This window comes from Typha latifolia, chromosome 13 (assembly GCF_019914945.1).
Source record: "Typha latifolia isolate L0001 chromosome 13, TyphaL0001v2, whole genome shotgun sequence".
Taxonomy (NCBI): domain Eukaryota; kingdom Viridiplantae; phylum Streptophyta; class Magnoliopsida; order Poales; family Typhaceae; genus Typha; species Typha latifolia.
The window spans coordinates 3,459,950-3,487,101 of record NC_133098.1 but is presented as its reverse complement, the minus strand read 5'-3'; the positions used below and the strand labels follow the sequence as shown (position 1 = coordinate 3,487,101).

At 38.2% G+C, this 27,152-nt stretch overlaps 4 protein-coding genes across 5 annotated transcripts; 3 read left to right on the top strand and 1 right to left on the bottom strand.

The window, feature by feature from the left end:
• Nucleotides 1-5,940: 5,940 nt before the first annotated feature.
• Nucleotides 5,941-9,108, top strand: LOC140800268 (probable pectinesterase/pectinesterase inhibitor 12). Its single transcript, XM_073154955.1, has 2 exons — nucleotides 5,941-6,975; nucleotides 8,278-9,108. The coding sequence occupies exons 1-2, from the start codon at nucleotides 6,045-6,047 to the stop codon at nucleotides 8,964-8,966; spliced, it is 1,620 nt and encodes a 539-aa protein (XP_073011056.1). The 5' UTR covers nucleotides 5,941-6,044; the 3' UTR covers nucleotides 8,967-9,108.
• A 380-nt stretch (nucleotides 9,109-9,488) lies between these two features.
• On the bottom strand, nucleotides 9,489-13,378 carry LOC140800269 (transcription termination factor MTERF4, chloroplastic). 2 transcript variants are annotated; one of them, XR_012111170.1, is made up of 3 exons: nucleotides 11,748-13,378; nucleotides 11,583-11,651; nucleotides 9,489-9,997 (listed from the first exon to the last, which is right to left on the bottom strand). XR_012111170.1 is itself a non-coding variant. In XM_073154957.1 (1 exon), exon 1 carries the CDS (start codon nucleotides 13,262-13,264, stop codon nucleotides 11,747-11,749), a length of 1,518 nt encoding a protein of 505 aa, XP_073011058.1. In that variant the 5' UTR covers nucleotides 13,265-13,368. The 2 variants fall into 2 exon arrangements, 1 of the variants encoding a protein (XP_073011058.1); XM_073154957.1 differs by lacking the exons at nucleotides 9,489-9,997; nucleotides 11,583-11,651 and having other exon boundaries at nucleotides 11,747-13,368.
• A 1,060-nt stretch (nucleotides 13,379-14,438) lies between these two features.
• LOC140800409 (pectinesterase 3-like) lies at nucleotides 14,439-18,271 on the top strand. Its single transcript, XM_073155182.1, has 2 exons — nucleotides 14,439-15,532; nucleotides 17,415-18,271. The coding sequence occupies exons 1-2, from the start codon at nucleotides 14,488-14,490 to the stop codon at nucleotides 18,095-18,097; spliced, it is 1,728 nt and encodes a 575-aa protein (XP_073011283.1). The 5' UTR covers nucleotides 14,439-14,487; the 3' UTR covers nucleotides 18,098-18,271.
• Nucleotides 18,272-23,860: 5,589 nt separating this feature from the next.
• LOC140800182 (pectinesterase-like) lies at nucleotides 23,861-26,811 on the top strand. The gene is made up of 2 exons (XM_073154848.1): nucleotides 23,861-24,990; nucleotides 25,974-26,811. Exons 1-2 carry the CDS (start codon nucleotides 24,066-24,068, stop codon nucleotides 26,651-26,653), a joined length of 1,605 nt encoding a protein of 534 aa, XP_073010949.1. The 5' UTR covers nucleotides 23,861-24,065; the 3' UTR covers nucleotides 26,654-26,811.
• The last annotated feature ends 341 nt before the right edge of the window (nucleotides 26,812-27,152 follow it).

The following is a 27,152-nucleotide window of genomic DNA, read 5'->3' as shown; positions in this document are numbered from 1 at the left end:
CAAAGATATCCATAAGAAAATATATAGCCTTAATTAACTTATATGAGACAATGTGAAATCACGAGTCCAATTCTAGTAGCAATAGTAAATTAAGATAAGGCAACAATACAACTTGAAATATCATGATATGAGTCTTTTTTTTGTAGAAAATGTATAAATCATTACCTAGAAAAAGGGCTCAAAACCTCTAAGGTATTAGAAAATATTTAGAGTGTCTCAGCAGAACAGACCAAAACTAATTAGGGGCGTACCCAAACCAATGAGACGAAAAAGAAGCAAATTTACCAAAGACAGTTAACCAATGCGCCACATGATTAGCTCCTCTACCAACATGAGAAATAAAAATTATATTTAATAAAAATAACAAATGTGAAATATCAGACAAAATATGCTTAATCCTCCAAGGACCCAGAGAATGAGATTTGATAAGGTTCACCAACACCTGCGAGTCAAATTCAATTTCCGAGTTGTGTAGTCGATGAGTCTATGCCTAAATGAGCACCACTATGAGAGCTTCAACTTCTAACTAAATGTTTGAGTCCCATCTTTAGGATCAGCCCCAATAAGAATAGGCAAGCCCTTATAATCTCGAAATATATAACCATGACCCGAGCTAGCTTTATATGCCCCATCAACATTGAGCTTAAGGGACTGAGCTAAAGAGGAAACCCATCCCTTAATCTCATGAGTAGTAGTATTGCATCTTCCAAAATATATTTAGAGCTCCCCTCCACTTGATTAAAAATGCTTGTATTCCTACTCTTCCACAAAAACCACATGTCATTAGCCACCAAAGCAAATAATAAGGATCTAGCCTCTTTGTGTAAGAAGACCCCCTTAAAAATTCAGTCACTATTAATCTATCGATCCTCATGCACCAAATGAATCCTCATATTCCTCTCAATTATTTCTCACAAAGCACATGCGTTAAGGCACTAGATAATAATGTGATGAATGGTTTCGATTATGTAAGAAGCATAACACTCATCAAGGGCCAAGCCAATAGAATTTAACCAAGCCCTTATTGGCAGCCAACCCTACATGACTTTCCAAATTTTAATTTTAATTTTTGGGACTATATTAAATATCCATATGATTGACCAACATTTTCAAATAGACATGGCTAAATGACTTTGATTAGCAAAGAACTTGAAAACTGAGCAAGGAGTAGTTAGAAAAATAAAACAAAGGAAGAGAAGAAGACCAAATAACTACACCCAACACATCTCCAAAAATGATTTTAATACACTCTAAGTTTCACTATTGTTGAGAAACAAAATAACTCACCTTCTTAAGATTCAGATTAAAGAGAGATGAGCCTTTGAAACAGCATTAAACAAATAAAGTAAATTAAATTTGCTTTTTGGCAAACATATATAGACAGATATGAATTTCTATTGCACTTTTTGCAGCAAAATTAAAGGGTAAATTATAAATATATATATATATATACCATTACTAAAACATCGAATCCCATCATAACTTTGTGATTTAGCGTGATGCTTAGATGAGAGTTCTACTAGTATATATGACCCTAGGATGGTAACCTCTATGAAGTCCTCATTTTATAATCCTAGGCACCTTGCTCATAGGAACTACGAGATCACCCTGAAGAATCATAGAATAATCATAGATCATATTCAATAAGTAAAACAAATTACCTTTTCGCTCTCCAGTTGGCCAATAACACCATTGTTTTGATAGACAGATTAATAAGAGAAAAAAAAAAGTAGGGTAAAGAGAAAAATGTTAGTAGCTTTCCAATCCATGTTCTCTTGTAACTTAGATTTGTAGATCATTTTATATATCATTTTATATATCATACTTTTTCATAAATAAAAAAAATTATTTGATGATAATTCTTTATGAGACATGGCTTAGATGAATAAATAAGCTCACATTGCATTAGTATTCTCATGTTTAAATCTCAACAGCACCGATCCAATTAGAACATCATAAAATGTTCATTTCTCTTTAAAATGAGATTCTCATGCAATCTCTGTGTTACTTCTAGAATATTGATATACCTTATTTTTTTCTTTTTTTGTAACACATAATTTATAATCACATGTATGTTATGAGCCCACACGCACGTGCAGTGCACATAACAACTTAGTTGCCGATAATCAAATAAATTATGCATACCATAATTTATCCATCAACATCTAAATCATAAATAACTCACACGAGGACATCAGCAAAATACTAATAAATCTAACAAGATTCACACAGGTCACAATATATCACTAAGACTATCTCACTATTATATACATAATACATCAAGTATAAAGTCATTTGTTTATAGTAACTACAAGAATAAAGATAACACTTTAAAAATTTTGATACATCATATAACATAAACTCATCTAATATATAATGCTAACAACACTCTACTCCTCAACTGTTGGTAAGATCTTTAATATAATACCCCACTCAAGCTATTCACCTGAGTTTTTTGGAATAGAAAATAAAGAAATCATGAGCTAAAGACTCAGTAAATAGATTTTATCCCAAATCGATTGTGTTAAAATGAGAGCAAAGCAAACACTAGATAATATAAATAAATAAAAAGTATCGTGCTATAAATTGGTATATAAACATATCCTCAATAAAGTTTAAATGTATAGTAAATATTATGTCATGACTGATCAAGTATATGATTCTCAACAATGTATAAATAAATCTTCAATCATGACCATACTATAACATCATTATAACTTTTGCAAATGTAACACATATGATGCATGTCAATCATGACCATACTATAACATCAAATGTAACCACAATGATACATGATGACAACTCGATAATCTGACCATACTATGACATCAAATGCAACCACAATGATACATGATGATAACTCGATAGTCATGTATATTAGATGGTTATAAAATCATATGCATTTATCATCAACTATACATAACTCCACCACCCCTAGTACTCGGTCTCACAATCATGCTCGAATGCACAATCATGTTCTGACAATCATGTTTTGACAATCATATTTGTATATCAATCATTCACCCAAACTGGTATACTAACCTTGCTAATAGAAAGTACATGGGATACTCAATATATCAATAATCACAATAATATATGTAGCTAATTATCACATATAGCAAGTCTATCATATAACTAACATTCGCATCAAGCCATTTATGTATATATCATATATCTAACCCTCGCATCCAACGAGTCATGTGTATATCATATAGCTAACTCTCGCATCCAGCGAGCAACATATATCATATAATTAACTCTTGCATCCAGCGAACAATATATATCATATAGCTAACTCTTGCATCTAGGAGTTATGTATAAAGTTAACCTTTACATCTAATAAGCAAACTATAATATATAGCTAACATCACATCTAGCGAACTATGTATATATCATATAGCTAACTCTTGCATTCACCAAGCAACATATATCATATAAATAACTGTTGCATATGATGAGCAATGTATATTATATAACTAACTCTCACATCTAGCGAGCAATATATATATCACATAGCTAACACTCATATCCAGCGACCATATATATTATATATCTCATGTAATTTTCGTATTTTTTATCAACTATTCCACTATGTTGTTATTACGATTTCTTTTTAAATGATAGGTCATATGCATTTATCCAGTATTATAACAAGTCATGCATATCGAGAATTTAGGTGGTTAAAAAATAAAAAAAATGATATAATATAGTCTCCAATTATATATTCATCTCATACTTGCTCATGCTATAAATAAACTCAACCAATAAAATATTCGCAAAATTCATCTCTAATTACTTCTAAATCATCTAGATACTTATGCTAAAGATCAACCTAACAAATGAATAATAAAAATATGTTTAACTGTGATCATCTTTATATAGGATCATATAATCATATTAGAAGCCAAAATAGTATGTATATACATAATATGTAATATATCATAATATGAGAAAGCTTTCTAGGAAATAAGGCTACTCACCATAACTATAATTACAAAACAATCACCTTTCACATTTGCTACACCAACGATCAATCTTAATATGCTATAAATCTTTCTTTTCTACTAATTACTGTTTCCACCGTTTAACCTCCCATTTGCCTTCATTGTCATCTGATTTATCGTCCTCGCTCTCTCCTCGTCCTCGCTCTCTCCTCCACACTCTGTCTTCTCACTACCCATATCGTTGATGGTCATGGTGTCTACTGCCACTATTACTCCCTTAGTCTCTGTCTACTCTATTGTCACTAACCTCCCTGGCATCACCCTCCCTCCTTCCTCCGCCCACTCCTACCTTCTCAATCCACCTACCTTATCATCGGCGCTACCTCCCTCCTCCTCTACCTAGTTGATGTAGTTGTCGCTATTGCCATCCTCACCCTTCGGTCGGGACCTCAACTACACCAATCGTAATGGTAGCCTATGTTTTTTTTATTTTGATTTTATATTTATATTTTTTTTCTTGCTTCATCTTTTCTATGTAGGATATTGCTATGTTTGCTTCAATATTGATCCAGATCCGCTAGGGTCGCAGTGAAGCCGATGAAAGCCTCTTTTCTCTGCTCATAGAGTTTGATACAATATGACAATTGATGTATTGCTGATGTTTCACTAAGTTGTGGGGATCGTCCAAATATTTTTCTCATTTTCCTGTGTATCAAGCTTATAATATGTTGGTAGTAACTTACTGATTGTAATATTATGATTTGAAATAAATAATATCTCGCCTATAAGTTTTCTCTAAAAAGAAAATTCACAATAACACTCTTTGCTATATATATGGAAACTTTGAGTTGGGCGACAAAGCTAAACTAAGTAATACACTTAAATGCTACCAGACTGTAATTTACTATCTATTTTTGCTAATAACTAATGAAGGTGGCCAATGGAATAGTGCTCAAATAGTTAAAAGAACCCATTGTGTTTAAGAAATTCATGTTCCAATCTCAGCAATACTGATTTATTAAAATACCACTAATTTTTCTCTTTCATAAAAAAAAGAAAAAGAAATAAAAGCTTAAGATCACTTCTACTGAAAAGAATAAAAGGGTGTTAATTTTGCATTATTTGTACTTGAAATTTGTAAACCATTTACTCCCTGCAAGATGAGGGCAGAGTTATGCTTTACCTTTATTAAACTCAGGAAAAGGCCGAAACTTGTGAGCTACCTCCCAGAAGTCACGGCAATGGACTGAACAGAAAAAAAGAGTCCACTCACGAGTCAAGCAAGCCAAACATTCCCTTGTCTTCACTCTTGACTTTGTGCAGGATGGAGTCAATTAATCCATCTGCTGCTTTTGAATCCCAAATGGAGATTTTGTGGGAAAATGGCATTAAAAATAAGGAGATTATGTATTAATTGGAAATACATAAAAATGCAAGATAATTCTTTATTTCTAATAGTGATTAAGTACATTGCTAACAAGTGAAAAATACAAGGAGACTGAGAGGATTGTGCTTATATGGCTGAAAGAGCTCATATTTTATGAGTATTTTGGAGTTTAAATTCTACCAGCAGTTATTAGTTAATCAAAATAATATTAAATTTTCACTTCATTCTTCAAAAAAGAAGAAAAAAGGAAAGAGAAAAGAAATAGTTAATATTCAACACTTTATAAACATTCTAAAGCAGTGCAAAATAATGCAGAGAGTCTTTTAGTCAATATATTTGCAAATATACCACACACAAAAAGAGGTAGTAATTTGCATACATGAGAAAATAACAACTTTTTCACAATTAACACGAGTGCTGACTAAAGAACCCCTAAAACTTACAAGATAATTAGCTAACTCCTCATAATCAAGCAAGAGATTATGAGATATCTAATCATCATCTCCCAAAGATCCATCCTCCCTTCACCACACTCCAAAACTTCACTACTTCACATCCTCTCTCTCTCTCTCTCTCTCTCTCTCTCTCTCTCTCTCTCTCTCTGATCTGTTTGTCTAGTAGCAAGCTGCAGGCATGCAGCCACTCATACCCATTATTATAAAACCTTACAGAAGTACTACATTATCCCCTATCCTTCTCAGTTCTCACACACCATGGCTTCTCTCTCTCCTCTCCTCATCTCACTGTTCCCCCACCTCCTCCTCCTCCTCCTCCTCCTCTTCTCCACCCCGTCCTCTTCCTCACCCAATACCACCACCATCCACTCCATATGCCAATCCACCCCCTACCCCTCCTCCTGCCTCTCCTCCATGCATCCTGACGTCTCCCTCTCCCGCTCACTCCACCTTCCCTCCTCCTCCTCTCTCCTCTCCTTCGCCCTCCGCTCCCTCCACTCGGCCATCTCCGCCGCCACCTCCCTCTCCTCCCTCCTCTCCTCCGCCGCCCACCACCAACCCGCCGCCGCCATCCAGGACTGCCGCGACCTCCACGCCATCACCCTCTCCTCCCTCTCCCTCTCCTCCTCCCTCCTCCAATCCAATTCCTCCTCCACCCTCCCCTCCGTCCGGGCCCACCTCGCGGCCGCCTTAACCAACAAAGCCACTTGCCTCGACGGCCTCGCCTCCTCCTCCCGCGGCCCCTTGCCCACCTCCCCCCTCCTCTCCTCCCTCTCCGCCGCCTACGAGCTCGTCAGCAACTCCCTCTCCCTCCTCCCCTGGACAAGCCACCCCCACCGTCACGGCCGCCGGCTCTCCGCCCACGGCGGTTTTCCGGGTTGGCTGTCGAAAAGGGACCGGAGGATCCTCCAATACGACGGCGTGGGAGGGTACGACGGGATGGCGGTGACGGTGGCGAAGGACGGGACCGGGAACTTCACGACGATAACGGAGGCGATAGGGTTCGCACCGAACAACAGTGAGGGGCGCATAGTGATAATGGTGCGGGCGGGGGTGTACGAGGAGAACGTGGAGGTTTCGAGCTACAAGACGAACATCGTGATGCTCGGGGAGGGGAGTGATGTTACCATCATCACAGGGAATAGGAGCGTCGGGAACGGATGGACCACTTTCAGATCGGCCACTGTCGGTGAGTCACTTTCTCCTTTTCTTTTCTTTTTTTTTAAAAAAAAATTTCTATCCTTTTATTTTGAACGCCAAAAATGATATGGAATTATAGCTGGGGCTTTTAGCCGATTGAGATGAGTGTACGCCCGTGAGTGTGGGATCTGAATCTGATACACCTAAGTACACCTAAACACTTCCATATCCATATAGACCCTTTCATTTAGTTTTCGTGACAATTAATTGATAATATTTGCAATGCTACTTTCATTAGTTATCTTTAATATTTTTGTTTAAAAATAATATACAAGTATCAAGTGTTTAACTTTAGATCTCACACGAAATAATTTCTAGAGGGTCTAAATTGATCACATGATTCTCACATGTTATTTGGTATTTTGTGTTAATACCGTCAAGAGAAGTTGGAGATTTTTTATAGATTAAGAAGTTAATATGTCTCTAATAAAAATTTATGGGATTTTGTATAGTTTAGAAAGTTAACATGTCTCTAATAAAAATTTAGGAGGCGAATGTGAAAATGAGCAGTAGTTCAATAAACAACATAGTGTAATTATCTATTTTACATAATTGCTAATTTTTTATAAAAAAGTATTATAATTATCATTGCATTTTTTAAGAGTTTAGTTTATTATAAGCCTTAAAGAAATGGATTGATAATTAAGTTAGAAAAATATGCATAGCTTAAACAATGCACTTTTAACAAATCATTTCTATATATATATAGAGAGAGAGAGAGAGAGAGTGTGGTGTTTGGATGCCAATTATCCGAGTACAGCCTATAAATCCCTATGATAATATTTTGGCACTATATACAGAGTTTTTGACCAAACTAGTAATGTTTCAATTTTTTTTTATCAAAATTGATAACTCTTAAATTTATTATCAAATTAGATTTAATTTATCGTAGCCATAATAAAAATGCCGAACTAATCAGCATTTTATATATATATATTTTTTTTAACTTAGTTCTTCAGTAACTAAGGCAAGAAAATACCTAACGATAAAATTAGACTCTATTTAATAATAAGTTTGTGTGACACCTTATTTCGGTAAAAAAAATATAAAATAGTTCTAGTTGGTCTAAAACTCCTGTAAAAGTGTAGACTGCCACCCTAGTAGCTCAGGGGAAACATTTGGAATAATGCCCGTGAAGAATGCATGGTTGCATTTTTCATACATCAGTTAGATTTTTTCTTTCGAGGCAAAATCCTCTGCAGAAGCAATCCTCTCTCTAATCTCTATGCTGTAATGTTAGCCATTTGGTTTCTCATGATCAGCTGCTGCTGCTTCTTTTTTTTCCCCACAGCTGTATCAGGGCAAGGCTTCTTGGCACGCGACCTCACGTTCCGGAACACAGCTGGGCCGGCCAAGGGCCAGGCCGTGGCCCTTCGCATCAACGCCGACCTCGCCGCCGTCTACCGCTGCATCATCGACGGGTACCAAGACACCCTCTACGTCCACTCCTTCCGGCAATTCTACCGGGAATGTGACATCTACGGCACCGTCGACTTCATCTTCGGCAACGCTGCCGTCGTCTTCCAGGCCTGCAACCTCGTCGCTAAAAGGCCCATCTTGGGCCAGTCCAATGTGATCACGGCCCAATCCCGGGATGATCCGAATGAAGACACTGGCATATCTATCCAGAATTGCACCATAGTAGCATCTGATGAGTTAGCTAATAGTAATGTGAGCATTAAAACTTACCTTGGAAGGCCATGGAGGATTTATTCTAGGACTGTTTACATAGAGTCTTATATTGATGGGCTGGTGGACCGGGCCGGGTGGACGCCGTGGCCGGGGAATCAGAGCCTCGATACCTTATACTACGGCGAGTATATGAATGTCGGACCGGGAGCCGCCACCGGTGGCCGGGTAACCTGGCCTGGATACCATGTGATGAACTATGATCAAGCATCAAATTTTTCGGTTTCTCAGTTCATCTATGGCGATCAATGGTTGGATTCGACGTTGTTTCCTTATGATGATGAGATCTGATTAATTTTTTTTTTCTGTAACTGTTTGGTTCAAGCGGATGTAGATAGTGGAATTTGTATTCAGGGTAGTTGAATTGGAGTGCACTAATCTGAGCTGCACGAAACAAATGAGAGGTGTTTGGGAATGACTTTCATTTTTCCATCCACCTTAGAGTACCTGGTAAGCTTTTGAAAGTAAAAAATTCTGGGATTAAAATGCCTTATCAGTATTGGTCTCATTCATATGGAATACGAGAAATCTTATTCTAGTATAAATCTCTTTACACTAGCATAAAATGGTAAATCATTATTTATCTCAATACTAGTTTATTCATGCATACTTATCTCTCTTAAATTTATATCACATCAGGTGTACTTATTATACAATATACAAGTTTATAAAGAAACATTATAATAGCTAAAACGAGTAACCTCAATTATATAAGTATAATAAATAAACATAATTATACCATATAGAACTTATTCCGTGAATGCCCTCCTAAAAATCACTGAGGAAGACTCGTGTAAAGATAGTGGCATAATATGATAATAACCAAGGTACGAATTACAATTCAACCATGAGTCTTACTCTAAAATACAATGTGTTGGGGTCAGTGAATACTTACTAGAGAAATAATGTTACACAAATAGCTCTAGTACTATATAGTCAATATAATAGCTAGTGCATCAATCTGTAGATATTAGATAAACCTCTTCTTCTTTCTTATGCTATAGTGGACCTATGTTTAGAGTTTTGACATGATTTTAATAATTTCTCGCTGCAAAACATCATATTGCAAAGAAATTCAAAGTACCACCTCTCCCTATATCATATCTCTCATCTTCTAAATTTCCCTCCCTTTTGTTCTCCTCTTTTGTGGATGCCAGAGAATAACTCCAACAATGCCTTGTTCAGACGGTCTATGCAGCTAAATTCACGGTCTATGCAGCTAAATCCGATCACTCATGCACTTCAATGACCCAAATGCTGTCATTTATGACCCGCTTCGCCTTCCACCTTTAAAAATCCTCTCTATTAGCCTGTACAGTTACCTGTTTAGCATTGAAGAACTGATTTCAAATTGTGATAAAAAAGAAACAGTTCGTGAAATAAATTAATATCTATGAAAATTCATAGAGGGCAAAAGTAAATAGAAAATCCCCTAACTCACCTTTGTCAATTATATTTTCAGACCAATTGTTTGTTCGGAAATAAGTAAAAGCATCTATCCAGTAGAAGATTGCATAATTATATTTATAGCAGCAATGGAGCTGAATGAAGAATTTTTCTGTATGAGAAACAAATAGAAAAAGCAATATTCTCTCTAATATTTTTATCACAAGCCATTTTTTATGCTGCTTGCCGTTCTACATGCTTCATGTGTCCCAAACGAATCTAGTTCAAGAAAGCTTCATGTATGCATTCAAAAATCTTCACAACCGGGTTTACTGTAAGATCAATCAAGTCATTAGCTTCCAACATCTGATGCTAGACTCAAGGTTACCACCTAGGGACATCCTATTGAATGAATGCATCTGAATGTTACTTCAGTTAGCAGATTATACAGATAGAAAAAACCTAAGGAAAAGCAAAACTAGAATGGGAAGAAGGGGGTTATTCATGATAATGTTGACTTGATATACTATCTAACAATTGACATCATGATGTTCCAGTGTTGCAGGAGATCCTGATGTTAGATTAATTGTGTAGCAAAATGGATGTCTTAAAATTCTTTCCCATCAAGGAAGATGAGAAATTAGGTGCAGTACATGAGTGTGTGCCACTAGAGGAGCCTCTATAGTTGATTATAAGTGATCTCATGAATATGCTGCATAAGAAAAAATCTGTGCATAAGAAATTATGCAGCATATTCATGAGATGCTGGTCTGCTAAAAGTCAAACAAGAAGGCATGAGATCTCTAGTTTAGCAGATCATGCAGCAAGTACCATGAGTCCTATCTGCCTATGTAAACAAACTAACTACCTTGTAAAGCTCACCTTTCGTCTTAAAGTAAAATTAAATAAACTTTTTTAATGCCCCTAATTCTGATATCAGATGTAGTACATTTGATGGCTCACTACCAACTTCAACCTCAGGGCAAAACCAGCTCCAGGACTATCAAAGCAAAAGGCTGTCTTCTAGATGCATGTAGCTTCTTAAGGGGAGTCTTAAGATCTTTCAATGATCGAGAAAAGAGAAACCATTATCTAAGACAGTCAAAAAGTTTAACCTAAAGCTCAGAATCTTTGTCCTACATATTTTAAGCTTATTTCTTCACATTCAAGACCAAAATCATCCAGGTCTCTTATAATCATGTATAATATTTGTCCACTAAGTCAAAACTCAAAACCCTATGGATCTTGAGGATGGTAAGATAGTAGCTTGCCCCAATGATAAATGGCTTCAACTATAGGAATAGAAAGTCAAGATAGTTCCCTAGTATCTGGAATAAAAATGTAATAAAAAAAGATGCATGATATTACTTTCTTCTGCCAATTATTATCAAAAACTTAAACATACATGCATATATATATATCGTTAAACAATATTGAAATGTATGGTAGCAACATCAACTATATACATATTCTGTCTGTTATGGTGGGAAAGAGTTAAGACAAGAGAAGGAGTACGCTTACAAGGTTTGGCTATGCCAGTGCAAGCCCATTCGAGAAAGATTGCAGGATAATTTAGATTTGACGGCCAGCCTAAAAAAACAAGAGATCCTCCATTACAAATTCTCCTAAGCAAAATAATTTGCATACAAATATCTCAAGATCATATGGTCACAACCTATCACTTACTAGAGTGAGACGGTTCGCCTGTAGAGCACCTCATCATCGCTCTCATCCTTCTCATCATCAGACACCATCTCGCTCCCTGGCATTTCCAGCTTACCACCCATGACGAAACAAGGTCCTGGAGCATCTCCATCAATATAATCGCCCTGCAACCTCTCCTCAAACCGTTGATCGCTACAATTCAAGAACCATTCCAAACTACACCTAATTCCCTTGGCTGCCAATCTCTGGTACCTCGGCTTAATCCTAGACTCCAAGCTATATGTAAAATACTCTGGGAATTCATATAACTCATGCACAGGCCGCTTCATCTCACTCTTAAAGAAATAATAGCTATTCTTCATAAACTCGATGCGCAATGCCAACAACTGTGGGCACTTCACCACCATCCTTGCCACATCCTCATTGGGTATGGCCCGGCCCCGGAGGAACTCCACTGGCTTCAAGATCAAATTTTGGTTAAGGCTAACAATCTGGGGCATCTTCTCCACAATCCGTGCGAACCCGTCGGGGTCTATCCTAAGCTTCAAGCTAAAGAAGTACTGCTGCGTCGATAGTTTCGCCTTCAGCGGCAACCCAAGAAGCGGCGGGTACTGTGCGATCACCGACGGCAGCGCTTCCTTCCGTATTCCAAAGCTGAGAAGCGCATCAACGTTCGGCTTCACGGTCTCCTCCAAATCGTACCCTAGAATGTAGGGCCTCTTCTCGAGCATCCGCGCAACGATCAACTTTGGTATTCCAAGCGAGATGAGATACTCGACGAGAGGCTTGATGGTGGTGCCGACGCGCATCCCGAGGAAGAACGGGTACTGCGTGACCATTGGACCGATGTCCCGGGGCCAGACCCCGATGCTGACGAGGTAGGCGACGGAGGTGCTCATGGTTCCTTCGAGCTTGAAACCGAGCAATTCCGGGAAGCGCTGGAGGACATAAGGGACGTCTACGCGCTCGACGTCGAGGCCGCGGAGGAACCTGACGACGGGGACGAGCTCGACGACGACGCTGGCGTGGAGGACCTGGGGGTATGAGCGTATGAATTCGGCGAGCTTACCGCGCGGGACGCCGACTTTCTCGAGGTAGGCGAGGACGGGGATGATATTTTTGCGGAGGGAGCAGGCGAGGGCGAGAGGGTAGGCGTTGAGGTCGTCGACGGAGAGTCCAAGGCGGAGGAGGAAGTCGACGCGCTCACGCATGACGTCGACGGTGGAGGGGAGCTCCACGACCTCGAGCTCGTCGGGGACGACGCCAATGGACTTGAGGTAATCGGAGATGATGACGCGGGAGACCAGGCGCTCCTTGCGGCCCTGGATCGCGCCCCATGTCACGGAGGGCATCTCGTACTCCGGGAACTTGGGGGTTTGGGTGGAATAGGAGCGGGATAAGGAGGGATAATGGGGCGGATAAGGATGAATTGGGGCATCGATAGGAGTCGTCGGGCTGCATAATGGGAGGAGGAGAGGTCTAGGGTTCAGTATTGGGAGGGGAAAGCATGGAGGTTTTCTTCGGAGGAGGAGGGCCATGGCGGAAACCCTAGAAAAGGTGGGATTTTTCCGGTAGGGGTTTTTGGGGAAGAAAGAGGTGTATCAGTTATCGGCCTGGGCCGGGCCGGGCTGGCCCAGTAGAAGAAGCATCTCAGCCTGGAATCGTCTGTTCGCTTGACATATTATCAATTTTAAGGTGTATTTATAAAAAGAACCTCTAGCTTTGTATTTATTATTATTTACAACAAACTTTTTGTGTCTTAGTACTCCCATTCTTATAAATTACCTTTAAACATTTTAGCATGTGGCAAAGTATAAAGCATTAAAGCGTATGAAAGTAAAATGCAAGACATAACATTGCATAAAAAGATAATTTACAAATTTAGCATCTTACCAGGGACTAAATTGAAGGGATTATAAATAAGTTCTTGAGGCGTAGTAGTTAGGAAAATAATAATCATGACCAACCACAGACAGGGTCTAACAACTGTCATATATATATATATATATTTGCATTAATATCATACTACTGGTAACGAGAGACGCGGTTGGGAAGATCTCAAACAATGTGATCATACATTGATAGTCGTCCAAGAGAAAAAAACTTGAGCCTAAATGTGAACAGATGCAGTGGAATAGGACCTTGCATTAGGACATTGTTTTATAAGATAGCAAACCATGTCTGATCGATCATAGTAAGATGCAGTTGTTTAGTCCCAGGATTTGGAGCTCCCAATGTTTTAACGTAGGGTGCTATGTGCAGTTTGCCTTCTTTATGAAAAAATAATAATTTTATAAATTTTTTAATTAAAGTATAACTACCAATTTTTTTGTCATATTTGATATAAATCCTCATTAATAAGAAAAAAAGAGACAAAATGGGAGAGAATTGAATAGATAAATATTTTGTTATAATTTCGTCATCTAAAATCTGATTCATATTATTTTAAATACGTTAAAAATATATCCAATTTTCTATAACTTTGTTCTAATAAAAAATTTTAAATACAGTAGATTTGGTAAATTTGAGCTAAACCGAGCTAAAGTGCAGTTAACTGAAAAAGGAAAAAAGAATTGAGACTATATGGTGATTTCTGTCCGAGTACATGGGTTTACTTAATTTTTCAACGTTGCAATGTGAATAAGTTATATCTCAGGGTTGAAAATGTAACTTACCCTAAAATCAAATCTCTATAGAACTCCCCAAATTCCACTCCCACTTCACAGACCAGCAGGCAGCAGTACCACTGAAGAGCTAAAGAATGGATACCATCAAATCCTTCAAAGGATACGGCAAGGTGAACCCGGCGGAAGACCGCGAGTTCCGCCGGAAATCCAGAAACCGCCTCATCGTTATCGGCGTCGCCGCCATCGTCCTCGTCGCCATCGTTATCGGCGTCGCCATCGCCGCCGTCAGAAGCAAAAGCACCGGCGATGGCGACTCCTACCAAACCTCGTCCACATCGCTATCCGACTCCATCAAGGTGGTCTGTAGCGTCACGCGGTACCCCATCTCGTGCTTCTCCAGCATCTCCTCGGCGAACGGGATCTCCACCGTACGCAACGATCCGAAGCAGCTCTTCGAGATCTCTCTTCGCGTCGCCATGGATGAGATCTCGAAGGTCTCCTCCTCGATCGCCAACTTCACCATCCCGTTGAACGACAAGAGGCTTGTGTTGGCGATTAGGGATTGCAAGGAGCTATTCGCCGACGCGATCGATCGATTGAATGATTCGATTTCGTCGATTAGATCAGCGTCCGAGGGGAAATCGCTGACGGCTTCGTCGATCAACGATCTCAGAACTTGGATCAGCGCCGCCATCACCGATCAAGATACGTGCCTCGATGGATTCGAAGGGACCACGGAGAGCATTAGGGAAAAATTGGAGGCTGCCATGGTGAATTCGACCCAGTTCACTAGTAACAGTCTAGCCATTGCGACAAAAGTTTTGGGTGCTTTTGAAAAATTCACCTCGAGATTCCACCGGAAGCTACTGGCGACCACTGGAAATCACCGATTTCCGAGGGCTCTTTTGCAAGATTTGAGCCGGTTGAAGCCGAACGTGACGGTTGCCCAAGATGGAACAGGGCAAGTTAAGACGATCAGCGAGGCTATCGCCATGATTCCCAAGAAGAGCAAGGACCCATTTGTTATTTATGTGAAAGAAGGGGTGTATCGAGAAAATGTGTTCATCGACAAGAACAGATGGAATGTGATCGCGGTGGGAGACGGCATGTATAAGACGATCGTCGACGGGAAGTTGAATTTTGTGGACGGGACGCCGACTTTTTCCACTGCAACCTTTGGTGAGTTCTTCTCGAACATATTTGGAGTATAAATTTTAGTACGTTTTAAAAAAATTAAAAAATAAATTCTTTCCTTCCTTATTTGCATTAGGGTGCTGTTTGCAAAATAGACGCTTACTAATTTGGCTGGTTCGGTACTTAGGTTGATGAGTGTTAGGTTCAAATGATGCATACTTTGAGTCAAAGTATTAACTAAAGAAAGTTGTTTAAATTACGGAGAGAACTAGTTTATGAAACAATTACAATATTTGAATATTGTACAAATAATAATGATACTCTCTAGTGGGATCATCTGCAACCTGTCTGTAGGAAATTTCTGCATTCCATTATTACTTGTCAGCCTGTAATTGGCTGCGCATAGCCATCGTTATGGGAGGTTCACTAGATCGGGTCACTGATTTTTTCTAAAAAAATATTTAAGTGTCATATAAATAATTCTAGCAAATAGCTCTGAGTTAGAAGGAGTATAATTGTATGTCTTATATTATTTAGCCGTTTTAAACTAATCTTTATGGTTTACGTCAAAATTTAAAAACCTGTGGTTTTGCATATCACAGCTAGTAGCATATGAATCAATTCCTGCGTAGTAATCCAACAACATGTTATTTACTAAATATTTTTAACACAAATATAATTTACCAGCAAAAAAATCATGAAATTTATATAGAACTATAGGGATCAATACATTTGATAAATTAACGATTGCAAAATTTTAAGACAAAATTATGTTGTAATGAAACATTTTTAAAATTCTATTACTAAAATACCTTTAGAATAAAGAATAGAATAACGAAATATTAATGATAAGATAACTTTGTAAATTGAAGATATCTAATCGGTTTGCCAAAAAAAAAAAAAAAAAAAAAAAAAAAAAAAGCCTGTTTGCATGGGTTAAAATCGAACTGGTTTGTTAGTTGATGCAGTCGGATTTTGATAACTATTCAATCAATTACTTTCAAGTTTCTGAGCCAGAAATTCCTGCAGTCAGTAATTTAGAGGATAAACTATTGACGATGAAATAGACTAGGGTTTTTCTTCTTTTTTTCATTTTGCAGTAATGTGGTTATTGCAGTTTAAATCTTTTGTTTCAATATTATTAATTTGATCTCTATATTGTCATTAATAAATCACCAAACACACACTTCTCAGAATGTTTTGAATGATTTATTGAAAATATCAAGCGTTGAATTGAAAAACATAGTGAAAGAACAATAAAAATCTTAATAAAATACATTAAAGTTGGGAGAAAACCTAGATAGATTAACATCCCACTGGCCCCTTGTGATGGGAGATAGTCAGATAGACCAAGACCACTTGTCTGACGCCTCATGGGCTAATTAATTTGCAGCACATCGCACTTGTCTCAAGACGGCCAGTTGCATCATGTGATGCTTTTTTAAAGTCTGTTTGTGTTGGTGAGTTTTTGACAAATCTATTATTCTTTCTCAAACTTATTAGCAGTTCTATTGTAATTTTTAAATTATTCGCTAAACTACTATAGCTTTTATCAAGTATATAGCTCTCACAATCAGCAACCTTGATCAACTTAGAATAATTATTTCTTCTGGATAATAAAATACTTCCATAAAAAATGACTCTTATTTTATAATATAGTATTTATAAATTTATCAAATCAGGCCATTTACGTTTCACTGATATGGTGCTTCGTAATCGGATGCTGACCAAGAATAAAGTAGAAAAATATAACATAATATTTTTTTTCCTTTTCAGAACAATAAGATTAGATAGAGTTTATTTCAATGCCATTATTACCAAAAAGTCCAACTCAAATAAAATTAACCAAATATTATTCAAATGAAGTCCAGCTAAAATTGCTTATGATCTTAGTGTTTAATAATGTGTACAACATTTCATACCTCAGCTGTTGCTGGAAAGAGGTTCATGGCAAGGGACATGGGCTTTAAGAACTCTGCCGGCCCAGAGAAGCATCAAGCAGTCGCCCTCCGGTCGAGCTCCGACTGCTCAGTCTTCTACCGCTGCTCGTTCGACGCATTCCAAGACACTCTCTATGCTCACTCCTTCCGGCAATTCTACCGTGAATGCGACATAACCGGCACCATCGACTTCATCTTCGGCGATTCCTCGGTCGTCTTCCAAAACTGCAATATTCGGCCCAGGCAGGCCCTGCCCAATCAGCAAAACACTATCACGGCCCAAGGAAAAAAGGACCCAAATGAGAACACTGGCATATCAATCCAAGGCTGTAGCATCACACCTTATGACAATGTAACAGTGCCTACATACCTAGGTAGACCCTGGAAGGACTACTCGACGACGATCATCATGCAATCGGAGATCGGTTCGGTTATCCACCCGGCCGGTTGGCTGTCGTGGGTAGCAGGTACGCTGCCGCCCGATACAATATACTACTCCGAGTACCAGAATACCGGGCCCGGGTCTAGTGTTGCTGAGAGAGTGAAGTGGCCTGGGTATACGCCAGCAATCACTGCTGAAGAGGCTAAGAAGTATACAGTTGAGTTGTTCCTGAAAGGTAGTGATTGGATTGCAGAGACTGGTGTGGTGTTCCAATCAACATTGGGGTAGTGGAAGGAGTTAAGTTGTTTTGAAATGCTTTTGATGTGCAGATTGTGAGATGATTCAAACAAGTGTGAGCTCGGTTTGTAATTTCATTAGCTTTTATTCTAATTATTCCTAGGTTTAAAAATTCTTAAACATTCAAACTATTCATATACAGAATGGCATTATCTTATATCTTCATCTCACATCTAGGTATTGACTTTCTTGTGAGCCACTACAAATGTTAGTTCTATGCCACTGGAGAAGATTTGTCATTTTGCAAAGTTATGCTGCAGTAAATTTAGAAGAATGTTTCTAATGTGTCTATAGTATCCAACAAACCTAACACATCAATGTGGAAAGTTATAGATGGAATTACAAGAGCTATAAAAGAAAGATACAATTCCCCAACAGCTACAAAATTTCCTTGTATCTTTCCCAGTGGTACTAAGAATCTTTGCTGTGGGAGATGACAGCCATTGATGTCGTGGAAAAAGCTCGGCCAGAGCTTTGCTTATCCGAACTTGTCTTTAAGTGAATCTAGGCTGTAATTACTTGTAATCTATGTAACTCTCACTAGTTTGATACATATGATTTCATTGTTGTGCTGATTTCGAAGCTGTTGTGCAAAATAGGACAGCTGAATCTCTAATCCCACAAACAAATCCAATAGAATAACAAAAGATTATGATAAACTAAATATCAGCAAGCTAGTATTAATACCAAATAGAAAATCCACAATCAAGATATTAAATATAGAGGTCTTCTGATACCTAATCAAATCACAGATAAAGACTCTAAAATAAATGCATCTTGATACGTGTAGGTTATTATTAATTGTAATCTATATAACCCTCACGAGTTTGATACATATGAGTGCATTGTTGTGCTGGTTTCGAAGCTGTTGTGCGGAATAGGGCAGTGAGAGCGAATTCTTAATCCCACAGACAAATCCAATAGGATAACAAAATATTAAGGTAAACTAAATATTAGCAAAGCTAATATCAATACCAAATGGAAAATCCACAATTAAGATGCTAAATATAGAGAACTTCTAATACCCAATTAAATCACAGATAAAAACTCCAAAATAAATGTAAACCACAAAGAAGAGAGAACGAGAGACAAGATTTTACATGATTCGGCGACATGCCTGCATCCATGAGTGATGCAAAGCTTTAATCCACTAATCCAATACAAATAGATATGCAAATACAAAAAGTTTTCCTCTCTCCAATCTCTCTCAAATACAATAGAGGAGTGCTATCTCATAAAGCCCTCTTCTCATGCAAAAGTCTCACATTTTCTCTCTTACAGCTTGCTCCCACCACAACCCCTAAAACTCGACTTATTTATTTATAAAGCTAACTTGAGGCGGAAGAAAACATGCAAGCCATTCGAATGGATGGTCGTTTGAACGTCTGTGTACTGCTGGTAACACGTTCCGTAGGCTATTAGAATAGGTGGATGGCGTTCGAACGCACGTGCACCACTGTAAACACACGCCTCACAGAACTCTTCGAACTGGTGAATGGCGTTCGAATGCCCGTGGTAACACATTTGAACGCCTTTTGAACATTGTGACCTTCCAGATTTCAGTTATTCAAATGTCCAAACATCATTCCAAAGCTTCCATCTCGTTCAAACAGATGGGCGTCGTTCGAACACCGGCATACAAAACTAGAACGGCAACAAACAACAAACTGCAATAAACGCTGTTTGAACACAGTTAATCATTCGATCCTAACAATTTTCTTAATTTCGAGCCAATTTTCAACATAAGCTCTTCATAGGGATCAACTCTCTATTCCTCTTGATTGTATTATATAAGTTTAAATTTTACTTGAATTAAGATGAAAAAGAATCTGCCTACAGGCATTCTTTCTATTCAGAAGAACAAGAAAAAAAAAAAAAAAAAAAAAGCGCCTCAAACTATTCCAAATCTTGAAGACAAAGAACTCAACTTTATCCAATTGGTTTTTGAGGAATCTCTCTTTCTCACCCTGTTAGATTTGTTCCAAACGACAGTCTCTTTCCAGAGGCCCAGCTATCTATCTCCACTAGTGAGATGGAATGCAACATCTCAACCTTCAAAGGTACCATAAACCATGCACATTACCCTCGTTCTTCCTATTTATTCCTCTAACAAGTAGTCTTTTATGTAGCTTCTTATCATGATTGAGACTAAACGATGTCCGTTATTGACATTGATTGGGTGCACGGGTCCTACTGAAAGCTCCAATTTTCATATCAAATGCTCTATTTTGTTGGATTCCACCCTTTCCTCTGAAGAAGTCAATGAGTATGAAATATATCTTTGGTTTCTTTCTAAGCTAGAAGATAAGAACACAAAAAGACCCTGCACGTACGTTAGTTGCCATCTTAGCCAAACTGTGCTCAACTACTATTTCTTTCTTTTTCCCCTCGGAAGAAGAGACTTTAGCCTAAATAGTCAGAATAATTTGTAGCAAGAGAATTTTTCAAAACTTATACCAATTAGATGACACTTTGTTTTGCCTTAAAAAGACATATGTAGAATTATGAAATCTATAATATTTTTAAATTTAGTTATTTAAAAAGTATATCTTGAACTATTAATGTGATATATTAGGTGGGGAGGTTAGAAGTCTCATTCCTAGATTCAAATCTCCTTATATCAAGTGCGCTAGAGAATATATTTATCAGTGCTATCTAGCTATCATAAATCTATTTGAGAGCTCCTAGAACTAATTATATATGGGTAATGTGTCTCTAATACATACATAGATACATATATACATACATATATGTCACACTTCATTTAGGGCAATTACAAAGACAACCAACCTAATCTTTAGCAATTAAGTTTTTGGTATATATAGTTATATCTCCTACTAACCCACTTCATAAAATTGTACGTGTTATTCCGGCATCCCATGTGCCAGAGCAACTTGAAAGCCCACCAACTCGTAGGGCCGTGTATAGAAAATAACCTTCGATTCCTTTCTCTTTTTTGGTGTCACACAAATGGAGAATCGCCAATCATACTTAGGTTTTATACATTGATTTGATGTATCACTACTTTATCCCAAAGTTATTTATCTAGTTTGAATTGCTTGTTTCATCCAATTGAAGATTACTACTCTTTTTTTTTATTGGGAGAGAACATAAAATATTTCTATTTGTTATAGATATTATATGTATGCACTGTCTTATCATTACTTAATAATTTAAACTTTTAAGTTAACTGGTTACTTTAACATAACTTCAAAGCCGCATTTAATTCTTATTTTCTATTAGCTATTCTTGTGCGGTGTGGTGTACTGTTTAAGAATTAGCTGCAACACTGCCAATATTATTTTCTAATACAAATCCAAGCTACACCTATACTTAGTCATATAACAGTATATATACATATATAATCACAAGTAGTAGCCCATTCAACTTTGGGGGGTGGGGGGTGGGTCACATTTTGGCCATCAATTTACTATGGAATAGTGGATTTTTCTCTAGTCACTACTGAGTGTTAAAGAAATATCAAAAAATAAAAGAGGACAAGATGAGAATAATGGTCTTATCTTATCAGATTCCTATGGTCATGGAGACAAAACACCTATAAGAGCCAACAAAAAAAAAAGAGACTGTCTTAAGCTTGGAGTCAAAACTAGGGCACAACATCTAGTCTCTTCAGGCTAATAGATAAGAGCAAACTTATTTGCTTGCAATCCTTCAGTTAGCTGATATGTAGTACATTCATCCGTATTATTCTTGCAGTACTAGTCCGTGACATCCCAACTAGTCTTATAAGATCCATTACTGTTCATACGCCAATTACTCTTAGAGGAAAGATGCCTCTCTTAGATCAGATGGGTTCCTATTGTATATGGGAAGAGTACAAGAAATAAAGTTGAGATGGGGCATAGAGAAGTTTGCAAGTCATTGTAGGAGACACAAATCGCAACCATTTCAAAGACTGAATAGTAGTTACCCTTCCTATGTTGCACTCTTCGGTAGTCTTTCAGACTCGCCAAGAAAGTGATATCTTTGTGATTGCACTTCAAGGCTACCAGTTTTGTAGTTATCCAGTGGCAACTGCCCCAAATGTGTGGACCAAGAGGCACCAATATTGGCGAAATATATGCAAATTGGCGTTGAAGAAAGCATTGGCGAAAACCACAAAAAAACAATCAATAATGTCGGTGTAAGTAGAGAGATCTAGAGAGAGAGAGAGAGAGAGAGAGAGAGAGAGAGAGAGAGAGGAAATTAGAAGATCTATGCTATACCAAATTTTTGCAAAATTTTTGCAATATATGATAGTTTTCTATATGCAAGTTGAATAATTAAATTAACTTTTTTTTTTCTATGGAGAAAGAACTACTATTGTGGACAAAGAAATAGCTTGTTATATATATATATATATATGCTATAATATGAACTATATATATGTAATGAATAAGGGCTCTTGTATAGGCAAAAGATGTGTCGGAATACTGGTTTTCTAAAGAGAAGGCAAGAGAAGATGCCAGGATTTTTCCAATTTTTAATGAGCAAGTTATGGATTTATCTATCTATTTTAAAGAGAGTTATAATAGCCATGATCTATATAATAGAGAAGAAGAGGAAAGAGCTATTTCACACGTATATAATCTTAATATTCCATTTCTTACTTTTGATTGTATGCCTACTTTTCCATTTTATACTTTTCCTTTTGTAGCGCATGATCAAAACATATGCATGCCTGTTCTTGTCTATATAACAAATGCAACACTACTTTTCCTGAAATTTGTTTGCAATTCGAAAAGGAATTCTCTTAATTTGACTATTTCATGGATGAAAAATTATACAATCTCATACCTATTGATAAACTAATGTTGTTCTAACGATTTTGTTCCTATCAAGAACATTATGGGACATTATAAAGATGGCATGATAAATCAGAAGCATGTAAATAATAGGCTTCAGAAAGTTCTAATTTATCTATCAAATGTATGCTTTGAATGTTGACTAGTTAAATACTATCATGAAAACGAAAGAAGCATATTTTACACAAAGGAACATGACATTCCACCTAATCAATACTCACTTTGATTGCCATCTTTATGTCATCATCTTAGCCAGAAAGAATCTTTGATCTCAATTTGAAACTCAATTCTTCTACGTCACCCCCTAACGATGAAAATACTTTACCGATAATGACTAAATAACGACACAAAAAGTTCCTCGTACGGGAAATTTATACGGTAACAACGATAAAACTTTGATCGCTACTCCTTTGATAGGTAAGTTTATATGCATACTATTCTTTACTGATTTGGATACTAAAGAAAGCGTGATCAATTTCATCGCGTAAATATCTGCATGGCGCATGCATTCTCTTTTAATAATTTTTCGTAAAAAAATTAATTTTCTGACAGAAAATTAAATTCTAACCTAAACATTTGATGAGGATTCTGAAAAAAAAAATAGATGAAGAAAAAACAGATATGGATGATGAGTGCAAGAAAGAATAATGTTAAAGGACATTAATTCTATATATTTTCTACGAGTAGATGAATGAAATATACTTAGCTATATTTATCCTTTTCTGCATGATGCAATGTGACAAAGAGATGATAATGTTATGCAACTTTAAACTGTGTGATGATAATATTATATAAATGCTCATTAATCTAATGATCATACCATGCAAATCTATTAGCCTAGTTACTTCCAATGACTAGGTAAATTGCATCAAGGAACAAACAAGTAGGCACTACTTTGATTCCTGTTCGATTATTATGCTTATTGCTTAGTATTCCACTCTTTTTTCGTGGACCCTTTAGTTTGACTCCTCCACTAAACAAAGAATTCGACTACTCTCATCCATGGAACCACCATTCTACCACCTTTCTCTATATATACTCTCTTTGTAAAACTCCTATTAGCCTCATAGATCCCCAAAGTCTCTCTCTCTCTCTCTCTCTCTCTCTCTCTCTCTCTCTCTCTCTCTCTTATATTTTTCTTTATTATTGTAAGTATGAATAAAATGGTCTTGAGATGGATAAGTACCCTTTTATTCGTATTATTCTTGAGTACTACTAGTATAGTAGCAGCGTCTTCTGAACAACTAAATAGTACTATCGGCATTTCTGACGTCTGCAAGACGACGCTCTACCCGGAGGCGTGCGAGTCGGCCGTCGCCACCGCCGTCGAACCTAAATCACGTAAACAACTCTTCGATGTCTCCGTGCAGTTCGCGATGGGCCGTGCCAGGTCAGCACGTGACGTGGCGTACAACCTCTCGGTGTACAGCCAGAAGTCGAAGCCCAGCCGCCCGTCCGGCGTCGACGACTGCCTCGAGCTCCTGGAGGCCAGCCTGGAGCAGCTCGACGACGTCGCCAGGCTGGCGGAGGACGGGGCGAGCCCCCATGACGTCAGCACGTGGCTCAGCGCCGCCCTCACGAACCAGGCCACGTGCGCGGAGAGCCTCGCCGGCGTGGGGGACTCGCACGCGCGGAGCGCCCTAGAGTCGCAGGTCAACGGGCTGACGCAGTTCATAAGCAACGCGCTCGCGCTCCACGAGGGCGGCGCCGGGGGGGGAGGGAGAGGGAAGCTAGGGAGGAAGCTTCTGGGAGGTTCTAGAAAGTTCCCCAGCTGGGTGTCGGCGGCGGACAGGAGGCTTCTGGAAGCTTCCCCGGATGAGATCAAGGCGGACGCTGTGGTGGCCACGGACGGTAGCGGGACCCACGAGACGATCGGGGAGGCGATCGCTGACGTGTCGCTGGCGGCGAGCGGTGGCAGGAGCGTAATTTACGTGAAGGCAGGGACGTACAACGAGAACATCAAGGTGACGACGAAGCAGAGGAACGTCATGCTGATGGGTGACGGGAAGGGCAAATCGGTCATTGTGGCCCACCGCAACGCCCAAGACGGATGGAGCACTTATGAGTCCGCTACCGTTGGTACGAATTTTTTAACCTTCACGAATAAAATAAAACTTGGAGGTTCCTTTTGCATATTACTACTACACTATTTGCTTTTATTGCAACTTTTTTTTTTTCTTTGGTTGAATTTATTATTAATTTTTCATTTAAAAATTATATTTTTTAACGACGAGTTCAAAATATTTACATACTTAAACTACTAAAACCATCTACATCTTTTTTTATTATAGTACTTGAAACTTTTGAAATTTTCTTTCAAGTATATACTCTACATAAAAACGCTAAAAACTTTGTAAGTACCTTTAAAGAAAATATAGTAAAAAGAAAACAAACCTAAATATTTTAGCATATCTAGTCTAGATAAACCATGAAATTAGAAAGTATAATAATTGTATATATTACAAATTTTTGCTACCATGTTTTAATGATAGAGAAAAAACATTAGGATCGCTAGTATAAGTGGTTTATATGCAAACTAGTCCAAAATTTTGGATTCGGTTGCACAAAACAATAAAGCCAAAAATATAATTATCCTTACATACGACAATATTAATTAGGTGATTACAATTGGTTTTGGTTAGTTCTGCAAAATAAAATTGAAAAAAAAGGGTGATCGTACAAAATAGAAAATCAGTTTGGCTTTTGATGCTAATCAAACAAATATGGCTTTGCAACTGACCAAGTGGACACATAATAAAATAATCCAGCTATATACGTATGGATTGCAAAGAATCCAGTTACTATTTAATTATAGGTGAGAAATTTATTACTTTTGAAAAGAAATACTATTATCTTACAATAATAGCCAATATAAATATATTGATTTCTAATCACGGGGTAAAATAATATAAATAAAATTATAGACAGGGTAAAATAAATTTAGGCGGGTGAAATGTAATTTTCTCTGAGACTAAAATCTAGTTGGTGAAATGAACAATTTCCTTAAGTCATTTATCGTAAATAAGTGAATATTGTTACATGACCGTAGTATATTGTTGCAGCTGCTATGGGACCAGGATTCATAGCCAAAGGCCTGACCATAATCAACAACGCCGGCCCGGCGAAGCACCAGGCCGTCGCCCTCCGTGTCGGCGGGGACAAATCCGTCGTGTACCAGTGCTCAATCCAGGGCTACCAAGACACCCTCTACACCCACTCCAACCGCCAATTCTACGCCGAAGACGACATCTACGGCACCGTTGACTTCATCTTCGGCAACTCCGCCGTCGTCCTCCAGAACTGCTACATCCAACCGCGGAAGCCCGGTTCGGGGCAGAAGAATTCCGTGACGGCCCAAGGCCGGTCCGACCCGAACCAGAACACCGGCATATCGATCCACAAGTGTCGAATCATCGGCTCGTCGGACTTGGGCGGCACGCCGACGTACCTCGGCCGGCCGTGGATGAAGTATTCGAGAACTGTCGTGATGGCTAGTTACTTAGACAGTTCAATAAACGCAGCTGGATGGGAGGAGTGGTCGGGTAGTTTTGCACTGTCGACTTTGTATTACGGAGAGTATGGAAACACCGGCCCGGGGGCCTCAACGTCGGGACGGGTCCGGTGGGCCGGAGTCCACCCATCGCTATCTTCCTCAGAAGCATCGAAGTTTACGGTGGGAAATTTCATCTTTGGGGATGAATGGTTACCAGACACAGGAGTTAGTTACAATTCTGGGCTCTAATTAATATACGGCAATAAATGCTGTTACTTGTTAGATAAAGTTATGTTGAAGGCCTTGATTAAATGAAGGTCTTGGTGTTATTTATTTTGCCCCTGTTGTGTCTCCAACTGTAAATCAAAATCGCAACCCCTTGGCAATAAATGTTCAGTTTTTATTAATGACTGCACAAAATTTTCTTTCATACAAAGCTCCTCTTTTGCACGATTTACTTGTGAAAATTAGCACTATTCCCATAAGACAAACAAGGTTTGCAGAGAGTAAAATTTATCCACCCATAGGGTATCACTACTGTGGCTGGAAGCAATATGGAGAAGGTTTTCCTTCTCTTCCTTTCTTCATCATCACTTTTAGCATTTTACAACCAGAGCTTAAATAGGTAAAAAAGAGAGCTTTCTCTTTCAGATAAGGTAAATTGGATTGAGTACGATAGTTTGGGCTGGATAAGATATTTTATGTTAAGTAAGAATATCATGATAAACTTCTTAATAAAGTTAACACA

Coding starts and splice junctions, on each gene's coding strand:
- LOC140800269 (XM_073154957.1), bottom strand. CDS start 13,264: ATGGCCCTCCTCCTCCGAAGAAAACCTCCATGCTTTCCCCTCCCAATA.
- LOC140800182 (XM_073154848.1), top strand. CDS start 24,066: ATGAATAAAATGGTCTTGAGATGGATAAGTACCCTTTTATTCGTATTA. Junction 24,991..25,973: donor TTATGAGTCCGCTACCGTTG/GTACGAATTTTT, acceptor ATATTGTTGCAG/CTGCTATGGGACCAGGATTC.
- LOC140800409 (XM_073155182.1), top strand. CDS start 14,488: ATGGATACCATCAAATCCTTCAAAGGATACGGCAAGGTGAACCCGGCG. Junction 15,533..17,414: donor TTTTTCCACTGCAACCTTTG/GTGAGTTCTTCT, acceptor TTCATACCTCAG/CTGTTGCTGGAAAGAGGTTC.
- LOC140800268 (XM_073154955.1), top strand. CDS start 6,045: ATGGCTTCTCTCTCTCCTCTCCTCATCTCACTGTTCCCCCACCTCCTC. Junction 6,976..8,277: donor TTTCAGATCGGCCACTGTCG/GTGAGTCACTTT, acceptor TTTTCCCCACAG/CTGTATCAGGGCAAGGCTTC.